Below are 12,440 nucleotides of genomic sequence, written 5' to 3'. Positions count from 1 at the left end.
CATGCGATGTCAAGCTTGCAAAGGTAATTAAATTGAGTAGTATAATTACCTAAATTATAGTACAGGAAATAGTGTCATATTTATGAACCTAATTATATCGAGTAGGAGAATTACATGAATGATAGTAATCATATGGATGGAGTTCACATACTTTATATGTTTTACTTTTCTATTCTAAATACTTAAAAAGTAAGAATTTGTAATAAAACAGGAACAACAACAACAAAAGCCCAGTCTGAAGCCAAACCAACCCCAGGTTTAAATTCTGGCATCCCGTATTCCCCTCTGTGTCATCTTAGACAAGTTACTTAACCTTTGAGTCTCAACTTCCTCATCTATAAAATCGGAATAATGTTAAAGATCTGCAAAAAATTGTGACTATTAGAATATATAGTTTATATATAGAATATACATTCTCTCTATATATATATTTAGAATATATAATATAGTTGCCTAGCTTTAAATAGGTATATAATAAAAGGTAACTACTGATCGTTTGGTTATTAAGTAACAGTAACACATGAACACCCATCAGCAAGTTTTTGTTGTTGTTTTTAAGGTTGATTTTTTTTTTTAGTAATCTCTACACCCAATATGGGGCTTGATCAGTAACAACTCTTACACACGGGACTCCACGTGTGTATGTGGGGTGTAAATTGATGCAACTTTGGACAACAGGTTTTCCATATTACCATGTTATTATGTTGAATGTTCATATATTCTGTGACCCATTGATACAATCCCTGAATGATACACTCAGAGAAGTTCTGTCTTATATTTATCAGAACACAAATGTGAGAATGTTTATAGCAGTGTCATTTATAAAATGGGGGGGGGGGGAGAAGATAATTCAAGTGCCCATGGAAAGCAGAATGGATAAACTGTGGTATATTCACACAATGGAATAGTATACAATCATAAAAAATGAATGATTGAAGTCTCTTGAATCAACATGGGTAGGTCAAGAAGCCTGTAGTTAGAAACATCCCGTTTTGATAAATGTGTAAAAGACAAGCAAAATTAAACAGTACTTGTTATTCACAAACTGTTGTTTATTTTGGTTGTTTGTTTTATATAAAGGCTTAGAGATGATAAGCACAAAATTCAGGCATGTGGTAACTTTGATTGGAGTAGACAGATCAATGTAATGGAAAACCACTTAGCTTAATGAGAAATGCAACATGAACATAAAATTCTTCCAAAACAAGAAGATGAAATGATGCCAATATTATTCTGGTTCTGAAAATAAGTGGTCATTTAATGCATATTTATTTAGATTTTTTATTTTATGACATATACTTTAATGTATTAGGCAAATTCAGTTGAATTTTAGAAGGACTCTTATGTCTACAAAGCTTATATGAAATATATATATGGTTTGAAATATATAGTTTTTTTTTTAAGATTTACTTTATTTATTTGACAGAGAAAGAGATCACAAGTGGGCAGAGTGGCAGGCAGAGAAAGAAAGGGAAGCAGGCTCCCTGCTAAGCAGGGATCCTGATGTGGAGCTTAATCCCAGGATCCTGAGATCATTACCTGAGCTGAAGGCAGAGGCTTAATCCACTGAGCCATCCAGGTGCCCCGCAAAATATATAGTTTCTAAGATGAACTCACACTGAGATGAAATGGTCACATAAAGCTTTGTGAATGCAGTGGCACAGAATGGTCCTTTGAGATGTAGCTTTCCCAATAGCTCTCTGAGTGCACTTGAAATTGGTTCAGGAATTGACAGCTAAATGTCAAGTCAAAAAACTTGGAAGAAAAAAATGTTTGACTGGGATCATTATTAAAAGGTTAGCTGATAGTCATAGAAACTCTTTATAAAGCCAAGTACCTTTGAGCAATCCTAAATGATGGTTTTCTGCCTTTTTTTTTTTTTTTTGCCATTTGTTCTTCTTATACAGCATGTTGTAAAATACAAAGTAGATTATTTTGTATGCATCTTCTCAAAGCTTAGATCACCATCATAAATATGTTATGTGGTTAAATTCAGTGCTGGTTTTCCATATTCACTCCTTCACAGTGTCCTTATCTAAGTGTGTGACGGGCTATTTTTACGTTGACGACCCAAAAGAAGGAAAAAATGCCATTTTGTTGTCTTTCTTTTTTTCTTTCTTTCATTTGTTCCTTTTCTTCGTTAAAGGTCAAAGTCTGGTTCCAGAACAGGCGAATGAAATGGAAGAGAGTAAAAGGAGGACAGCAGGGAGCTGCTGCTCGAGAAAAGGAACTGGTGAATGTGAAAAAAGGAACACTTCTCCCTTCAGAGCTCTCGGGGATCGGTGCAGCCACCCTCCAGCAGACAGGGGACTCTCTAGTAAATGAAGACAGCCACGACAGTGACCACAGCTCAGAGCACGCACACTTATGATACACAGAGAGGATCAGCTCCCTTCTCAGGAAAGAAATGTTGTGATGGCAAGCCTTACTCAGACATCGTTTACACAGACAGATGACGATGACAGTGATGTTTTAATATTATTAAAGTCAGGCATCTCCAGTCTTTTTTTTCATTTTCTGATCTATAGAGGGTTTACACTAAGTGCCGCTTATGAAAGATGTTTCCTCAGTGAAGATGGAGATGAACTTGCTTTGACTATTCCAGATATGTTGGTCGTGTGTGTGACAGTAAACAGGTATGTTTGCTTTTGCTTGCACTGAAAATTAAATTGCTATCAAGAGCAAACTATGAGACATTTTAATTCAAGAAGCCTCCAAAGTGAAGATGCGGAAGATGAACTTGCTTTAAACGTTCCAGATGTACGAGGTCACGCGTATGACAGTGGGCAGGTATTTGCTTTCGCTTGCACTGACAATTAAATTGCTATCAAGAATAAACCATGAAACATTTTATCCTGAATAGCCACAGTGCCTGAAATCACTCTTAAGTGGATAAAAAATGTATTTTAACTCTGTATATATTACCCTTAAGTCATTTTCCTGTCTTCACTAAGTTTAGCGATGCATTCATATTAGCTGATGAAAACAGGCACTCACGATGACAACCAGAACCAGCTTCCTGTCTGTTTATACACTTTGTCATCCCAGAAACAATCAGCACGTGCTTACTTGTGTTCAAGTAGAGGAAAATACATTAGTGTCTGATAGGACATATTCTTGTACCACAGACAAAACAAACCTTATGTTGCATTTTCTATCAACTGCTGCTAATACATTATTATAAAACTTAACCTAGCTCCTCAATTCTTCCTATCTTATAGCTTGACAAAAAATTTAGGATCATAGGCAAATCAGTTAACTTACAGAAAGAGCTTTGTTTGACAGACTTTGTCTGATTTTATTTCTTTAAAATGCTAGCTGTTATATAATTTAATTAATAAGGAAAAGGTTTCTCCTTGATTGGTGATGGCATTAGACAAGTTGCAAAGCAAAATTGATTCCTCAAGTTGGTAGAAGATAAAATTCTGAATGTCTTCAAATGAGATTCAGTAAAAACATTATTTTTTTCATATATGATGTATTCATGCAGAACAACAATCTTTGTATTTTGTAAAAAAAAATGTTTAATAAATGATTCTTTGTAAATAATTTTGGTCTCCCTACTGTGATTTCCTAAATTTTTACAGGTTTTAATGTAAATACTCAAAGTCCTAAATTCATCTGCACTTGTGTACATCCAGATGATCATAATAAATGAATCATCTACATTTTTTTCTCTGGTTTCTGTATTTTTTAACTGTGAAAAAAAATAAATCATTGGATAATCAAAGAACGTTTAAGAATACATATGTATTGGGGCACCTGTGTGGCTCAGTGGATTAAAGCCTCTGCCTTCAGCTCAGGTCATGATCCCAGGGTCCTGGGATTGAGCCCCATATCGGACTCTCTGCTCAGCAGGGAGCCTGCTTCCACCTCTCTCTCTCTGCCTGCCTCTGCCTACTTGTGATCTCTGCCTGTCAAATAAATAAATAAATAAATCTAAAAAAAAAAGAATACATATGTATTAAATTGCTTACCTGATTTGAAGAATATGCCAAATAGACTTTTGTGTGTATTTTATGAAATTGAAGATAAAAGGGGAAAAAGGTACTATTATTTGTCACAATGAGATTAAAAATAACAGTTACACATTTTGAAACTTACATATAATAGATATGAATCCATTGATTGTTCCTAAGTTAAAACATCCAGAGTTTTTGATGTGAAAATAAGCTAAATAGGCTAATCCAAATGCTCAGTCCTAATAGACATTACCAGTGTAAGAAGTTAAGGATTTACTAATGTATTTTGTTTTGTGCATGGTTGCATATGCATTAGATATCTAAGTACTACTAATAACTTTATAATACTTTTTCATTTGTTCCCTATTGTAACCTAAAATGTTTAGAAATACCCAGAAACTCTCTCTTCCCACAAAGTAATTCGAAATAGAAATAGAGAAAACTAATCAGTAAAAATTTCCAAAACCTCATTATTTAATTTCATTTGCTTTAGAATGGTGAGATTGAAAAACAAAATGTGAATGATTTCCGTTTACTATAGCATGATATATGGAGAGTATTCAAGAAATTTTTTAAAAATTACATTGTTTGTATCATTTTTTCCTTTGTGTAATAAATATTATCACAGCAATTAGCAATATTTCTAGATTAACTGGGGGTGAAGACCATTTACATTGACACCTTCCAGGCGTAAAACAAACACTCTTCTATTAATCACTTGAATGAATACAAAGTGTATTTGTACTGATGACATCTACTTGGGTGGACTGACTTTCTTTATTGTAAGATTTAAATTCAAAACATCTTGACAAATAGGAGAAGTGGGAAGATATAAATCGAATTGAGTTCAATAGGGACAAAGTGGAGGATAATTCACTGTGGCAGGAAAATAATTTCCAGAAATAAGAGGAAAAGACTGCTTAAGAGTAGCTAAAGAGAGAGCTGACGGTTGTGGCCAAAGAGAAAGATAAAAGAATTACAATTTTGTATGATAAATGAAGTAGGAAAAAGTGATTCTGAATAGATAATTACAGTTAGGAAATGTGAGGCATTTGTATTGTGGACTTTATTAGAGTTGTGAGCTCTTCTAAAATGATGTAATGAAATTTGACTCCAGAGACCATGAAGAATCACTAGGCAGGAAGGACCACTGGCTGACCAAAAGGGGGCATCATTTTATTCATTATAGATTAAAATGATCACCATAAAAGATGCTGGAACATGTTTGCACAATGACAACACATCGACAAGTAAACAAGCAGGCTAGATTAATTTTAAGTAGAACTTGTTGTCTTTCTGGAGTATTTTTGTACTTCATCTTAAAAGTGGTACATAGGTTTGCTAGATAATACCTCAACATCATTCTAGAATTAAAATCCTCTGAGGAAATTTAAGATATTCTTATGTACTATCAGGTTTAATTTACTCTAGAAATGGCAAAATCTGAAAGAACACTACTTGTTTTTATTCTACACTAGGATCCTGACTTTCAGTGGTATCTGTTCACACAATGCCCTTTTCATGTAATTCTGTCTCAGAGCTTGTAGCTCTGTGGAAATTTATAATAGCATAAAAGTACCCTTCTCTGAAAATAGTATGGAATCATGCTTACAACGATTTTTCCAGCAGGATTCAAAGGTACGAACACTACAAAGTTTTTCCAAAAACGGATCCACATATTTTTAACCCATTATTAACATGACCCCAATTAACCCTTACTTCCCATATTTACCAAGGGTTGTCAGCCCATACTGTCCCTTTCAGGGGCCTAAGACCTGAGTACCACTCTCCCTTTTTTTAAAAGAACTACCTGCACTTAAAAGAACACCAACACATTTTAATACACTCTTGAAACACTCTTTAATACACTCTTTTCGTGCTACTGGTTTCCAATAACCTTTTAAAAAATTACTAGCATAATTATAATGGCAAATGCTGATTTTCTTTTTAGGGAAGTTTAGAGGAAATTATGGAACTAAAAATCCGTTGCAAGACAGTAGAGTATTAAGTTAGTGACTAGAAATATTTACTATGTTTCCACCTAAATTTCTAAATAGAGTTAGGCTGATGATTTTTAAGAATAGGTCACTTATGCCATGACTTATTTTCTATTAAATTGTCATTAAGAAAATTCAGTTAATATTTGAGGTGAGTGGTATGTAGATTACAATGCTATCAAGCATGAATACTTAATTGGCGTAGTTCTTTGAACCATTTGGGGGATATTGTAATTATATTTTCTTGCAGCTCCTTTTGTTTTATTTTTTTCAGTAAATTGAATCTATAAATAAAAATAAATTCATAGCTACTTAGAACTTAACATTTAGTTTGATACGTAAAACATCCCAAGTAATACACATATTAGGAATCTGCAGTATTGATTTGCAAGAACAAAGTGTTATAAAAGTATTTTTAGAAGTGTTATAAAAGTAGGGTTTCTTGTTATGTTTCCCTATTTCCTACCTACAGCTGACCAGAATACTGAAGAACAGCCCTTCCCATGGATGCCTCAACATTTCTGCTTTCAGTTCTTGCAAAATAACTTAGAAGTAGTAGACAAAGGGATAAAATGACTCCAGAAGAAAAGATCTGCAAACCCATAAATACATATTTCAGGATTTAAATACAGCTTTTCTTTAAGTAATTTTCTTATCATATATTTTTACAATATTCTCATCTTGACATTTAAAATGGTTAAACAGGGATGCCTGCGTGGCTCAGTTGGTTAAGCAGCTCCTTCAGCTCAGGTCATGATCCCAGGGTCCTGGGATCGAGTCCCACACCATGCTCCTTGCTCCTAGGGGAGTCTGCTTCTCCCTCTGACTCTGCCTGCCACTCTGTCTGCCTGTGCTTGCTCTCTCTTGCTCTCTTTCTGACAAATAAATAAATAAAATCTTAAAATAAATAAATAAATAAAATCTTAAAAATAAAATAAAATAAAATAAAATAAAATGGTTAAACATTTTAAGGGTACATTTAAGAGGGTAAACAGTTTTTCTTTTATATTTTATTTTTCTCCTCAGTAGCTTTTATTCAAATCCAGCTTCAAGCCATGGTCAAGAAAACATTGTATTACATTGAATTACATTGTATTACAAGGAAACAATCATTATAATACAGTTCATTACAATGTATTCAAGTAGTTCGGTGAATTTCCATTAAAATTGTTAAAGATGGCTTCCAGGGGCACTTGGGTGGCTCAGTTAGTTAAGCTTCCAATCTTGATTTCCGCTCAGGTCAGGGTCTTAGGGTCCTGCAATTGAGCACCATATCCCACTCCCCACTCAGCAGGAAGTCTGCTTGAGATTTTCTCTTTCCCTCTGCCCCTCCCCCGGCTCCTGTGCATGCACATGCTCACTCTCTCAAATAAATACATAAATAAATAATTTTTAAAAATCTTTAAAAAATGGTTTCCAGAAAAAACTCCCCAAAACATGAATTTACAAATAAAAATTTATTACATCTGCTTCATATAAGGAGTGATACAGTGATTTGAGTATATCGTAATATCAAGTGTGGGTTGTACTTCATATTTCTGTCCTTTATGAACCAATGAACTGTGTAAACATGTATTTGATTTAAATGAAAAAGAAATAATGTGGTTTAGGACTAATTCACTATCCTAAAATTATTTAAACTGATTGTGTTTTTTCATATGTATGATATTGATAGTTGAAAACATTAAATATTATTTTGTTTAGTACAAATGTTAATTTTCAAACTATATCACTACTTGCCCAGTTTGATGAAATGTCACACCTACATTATATATTTAAAATCAGACTACTAATGCTGGTAAATAATTTGCACGGCTTTTACTTTCTTGAGGGCAGGGTTTAATTTTCTTTGGATTCGCAAACATTGTATCCTACTTCAAAGTTCTGATATTGCAGAATTGGTAGGGTAGCTCCCCCTTAGGCGGTTTTGCTTTCCGCAGTTACAGTAGGATCCCCGCAGCTTGGGGCCTGGAAGCAAAGGATCCGCCTTCTGAGGAATCATCAGAAGGTCGATAATAGACTTACTTTACCGCAGGGTGCCTGCGTCACTCACGCTGGCTTGTGTCATGAGGTAGGCGCTTTATCATCTCACAACGTCACAAGAAGGGTGAGTACACTCTAATAAGGAACATGGAGAGACACTATATTCACATAACTTTTATTGCGGGAAACTGTTAAAAGTGTTCTGTTCTATTATTACTTGTTAATCGCTTATCATGCCTAATTGTAAGTTGAAATTTTACCATAGTTGTGTATGCCCAGGAAGAAACAGCGCGTGTGTAGGGTTTGGTACTATGGCAGTTTCAGACACGTACTGGGTGTCTTGGAATGCAGCCCCTGTGGCTAAAGGGAGACGTATGCAAATCAAAGAACTTGTTCAAAATAATTTTACCTTACATTTTCTTTAAATGATGTTTCCAGATGACCTTAGCAAACACTTTGGTTAATGTCGATTCAGTTCAGTTCGCTACTTCAGTCAACAAATATTTGTATACTAATTACATGTAATGCTCTCTCTCTCATTTTATTTATGGTGTTACTGATTTTTGTTAGCATATTTCTTAACCTTAAATCACATTTGGATTGATTGTGTATTCAGCATTTTTGTGTACTTATTCAATCCAGTTCCAGTTGGTCCATGAAGAAACTCCCTTACATCCTCGGAGTGGTGGGTGAGGGCAGACATAGCTATGCTGGGATCATCTTTAAGACAGGAAGCACTTCACAAGGGCTGGCTAACATTTACGACCCACCATTTCTGTGTTTTCAACGACCATTTTATTTCTGCCAGCAGATTTTCAGGCTACTGTGGCAAATCCCATGATTCTGATCATTTATACTCCATATTTGGAAATTTATTTTCATCACTGATGTGGGAAATAAAGACAAAAGAAAAATCAGGGACTGCCTGGATGGCTCAGTGGGTTAAAGTCTCTGCCTTCTGCTCGGGTCATGATCTCAGGGTCCTGGGATGGAGCCCTGAATCGGGGGAACCTGCTTCACCCCCTCTCTCTCTGCCTCCTTGTGATCTCTGTCTGTCAAATAAAATCTTAAAAAAAGAAAAAGAAAAATCAAATTTCCTTACTACTTATACCCCACTGAGAAGTCCTTGAAACAGGCAGACTGACATTCCTCTAGGAACTCAGCTGCCTCAATGTTAATATTTTGCTAAGGGTAAGAGGCAATCTTAGCCCTACTCCCAGGATTATGTAAGTCTACTTTAACATATAAAGATTCTTTTGGAAAATCCCTTTATCTCTCTCCCCCAAGATACATTTTGGCAGTTGTCCCCCAAGCATATGACCCCCGATATACATCGGAATGGTCTCATGACTCAGGTTTTGTTAGACAGTAATAAATCACCTTTCTGCAACAATAGCTAGCCCCTTCAAATCCTGGAAACCGTAATTCCAAAATTTCTTAGAAACTTAACGCTATCCCTAACGCTTTCCCAACTTGGAAGTATGTAATGGGCCACTCCTCATAACCCCAATGCAGTTCTGCCCACAGATCCTGTCCCTATGCTTTAATAAAAGCACCTTTTTGCCCCAAAGATGTCTCAAGAATTCTTTCTTGGTCATTGGCTTCAAACCCTAACATCTTTCCTATCACTAGTTATGATTTTATTGCTGTTTCTTTGAAAATACATATATTTTAAAAGTTTGTTAGACTATTGCATGGAATTTTACTAGATCATTGTTGGGTGCATGGTCAAAGGAGCGAGACTGATACAAAGCGAAGGTTAAGCAAAGCTTTATTTCATGCCAAGCATCAAGAATCAAACTGACAGTATGCACGCTTTACTGATTGGATAGTCTCCGCCTGACCAGACTCATCTCTGCATTCAGGCCGTTATCTCCACCTGCCCTGCCCTGCCCTTGTATTTGGGCTTTGTTACCTGGGACCTGTTTACAGGACTTGATTTTTAAGTAAGTTCCCCTGTGGGGGGAGGGCAGGGTCAATTTAACATTTACTGCATAAACAACAAAATGGCGTTCAACAGAGGTGGGGCCGCTCTGGCTAAATAGGCCCTTACAATCTTAAAGTTTCTTCCAAGTCACTCTTTCAGAAATTTGAGTACACCTGTGGTTTTCTGTGTCATTCTTGCTAACCAATAATTCAGTTATAAAAGATAGTGGGTTTTTTTTTTTAAGATTTATTTATTTATTTGACAGACAGTGAGAGAGGGAGCACAGGCAGGGGGAGTCGGAGAGGAAAAAGCAGGCTTTCCGTGGATCAGGAAGCCTGACACAGGGCTTGATCCAGGATTCTGGGATCATGACCTGAGCCGAAGGCAGATGCTTAACGACTGAGCCACCCAAGCACCCCTAAAAGATATTTTTAAAGATGTTCAAAATAATTGGTGAGTATGTTCAAGGTTAAAGAAGGACCATCTGCAGTTGGAAAATAGTGATTTCATGAATAAAGCTGTACAAAACAGTGATTCTTTGTCAAAGAACATTTGATGTTCTAGGTGGTTCCCTGGGCAGGATAGAAGAATTGGTCCTGTATTGAGTCCACTTAAACCTTTAGGGAAACCTGACTCATGAAAATAGCTGTCCTTGTTTTCTTTCTTCTGTTGTAATCAATTCTCTACACCGCAGCTGGAGTGGTTCCTTTAAAATGCAAATCAGATTAATAAGCGGTTCATGGTGACTTTGCAAATGTACCATTTCAAGTGAAAGCTGTAGTCCAAAATGAAACACTTGTAGATATTTTAAAAAGGCAGTCAGATCCTGTCCCTCCTTTACACAAAACACCATATGGCTTAGAATAAAAATCAAAACCCTTACCTGGGCCTCCAGACAGTCAGATCAGACCACAAACTGGTAACTCCTCTTGTCTGTCAATACTTCCTCTGTAGGGCCTCAGCTCCCATCACATCCTGCCTATGCTTAGCCACCCTTCTCTCACATTTAGGTCTTGCATTCCCTGGTCCTTCTGCCTAGAATGCTTTTCCAGGCTCTATTTCTTCTTAGGCAACCCATGATCTTCTTAAACTTAGGCACTACTTATCTCATTCTACCCCTTTAAGGAATATTGCTTTTTCTTGTTAACTTTAGGTAACTTTCTTGTTAGTTTCTCCTCTTACTGATTTCAGCCTTTGTGAGAGCAGGAACTTTGTCAGCTGTGTACATTGCTGTGTGTCTGGCATCTTGAACAGTCCCTGGAAACCCCAACCTTTATCTTGAATTTTTGTGAATTAGAAAAGGGCACGCCTGGGGTGCTTGGATGGTTCATTGGGTTGGGCCTCTGCCTTCGGCTCGGGTCATGATCCCGGGGTCCTGGGATCGAGCCCAACATGGGGCTCTCTGCTCAGCGGGGAGCCTGCTTCCCCCCTCTCTCTCGGCCTGCCTCTCTGCCTACTTGAGATCTCTTTCTGTTAAATAAATAAATAAAATGGCACTCCTGCCTCAAAATATTAGGATGCCAACACCTGATAACCACAGTGATCATTGTGAGGCACAGGACACCCCCTGGAGATATACAGTGCATAACATGCACAATTATGAACACTGACTCTGCTCTTGACAGGTTGTAGTGATCAATAAATATTTGTTGAATTAATCTGTTCAAAGAAATACCTGTAAATCTCAATTACTTGTAAAATGTAGCTCTGAAACATGTTTTTAACGACCATTATTATCCGGATGTCACAAGCCGAAAAAAACTTTGGTTGTAGCCTTTGAAATTGTATGAAAAATGTATCATCCGATGAGACTAAATAGAAAAGTTAAGGAGAATAGGCTCTAACAGATGTTCACTTATGGTTTGAGAGAAAAGAGAAATTTTTCCTTTTGCTCAGATGTCTGTCTTGAAATTCTCACAATTTTTTGCAGACAGTTTGGCTGGCTTCCAAACATACATCGTTGCTTGTCTGGTATGAGGAATGCCATCTGTGCAGTATGGAAGTCCTTTTTCAGAAATGGACTGCTAATTATGCTCTGGGCAGGTGCTGTTAAAGTGAAATCAGGTGTCAAGCTTACAGTGGTCTAAAATGACTATGTTCTGTTGAAAAAGAATGGCATAATATTATAAAATGGAATTTAAGCATGGCATATAAGCATTCCATTTTGGGGTGTTGCAGAGGTCAGATCGCATAGCAAAATTGTAAGATTTTCAAACGACTTCTACTATCGACAGTGGAATGAAGCTTTACATTAAGTATACTGGAAGATTCCCAATTATTTTTCCTGAAAAGTCCATGAAAGAAGAACAGAGAGATGGAAAGTATAGCCACCAATCCCAAAATATATACATTAATTTTGCAAAATTAGTCAAAATTAGATTTAAGTAATTATTAAATGGAACCCATTTTATTATCAGAATAAACATGCCTTAGTGGAGTTTTTTAGCTTCTTCCAGAACAAAGACTGATTTATTTCCTTTAAATATATTAATTAAAAGGAAGTATTACAGGCTTTCACAGTTTTACCGTAGATTCATGGTGACACATTTATTTGATACAGTGCTAACTCAT

General features: G+C 36.2%; 1 protein-coding gene across 1 annotated transcript in view; it reads left to right on the top strand.

Annotated features, from left to right (window-relative positions):
• Positions 1-3,668, top strand: part of MEOX2 (mesenchyme homeobox 2) — a 63,848-nt gene extending 60,180 nt beyond the window's left edge. Inside the window, exon 3 of the mRNA XM_059171271.1 lies at positions 2,147-3,668. Within this exon, the coding sequence (XP_059027254.1) occupies positions 2,147-2,371 (225 nt within the window). The 3' untranslated portion in view covers positions 2,372-3,668. The remainder of the gene's footprint in view (positions 1-2,146) is intronic.
• The last annotated feature ends 8,772 nt before the right edge of the window (positions 3,669-12,440 follow it).

This window comes from Mustela lutreola, chromosome 4 (assembly GCF_030435805.1).
Source record: "Mustela lutreola isolate mMusLut2 chromosome 4, mMusLut2.pri, whole genome shotgun sequence".
Classification (NCBI taxonomy): domain Eukaryota; kingdom Metazoa; phylum Chordata; class Mammalia; order Carnivora; family Mustelidae; genus Mustela; species Mustela lutreola.
The sequence above is the reverse complement of the archived record's forward strand: the minus strand, read 5'-3'. Positions and strand labels throughout refer to the sequence as shown.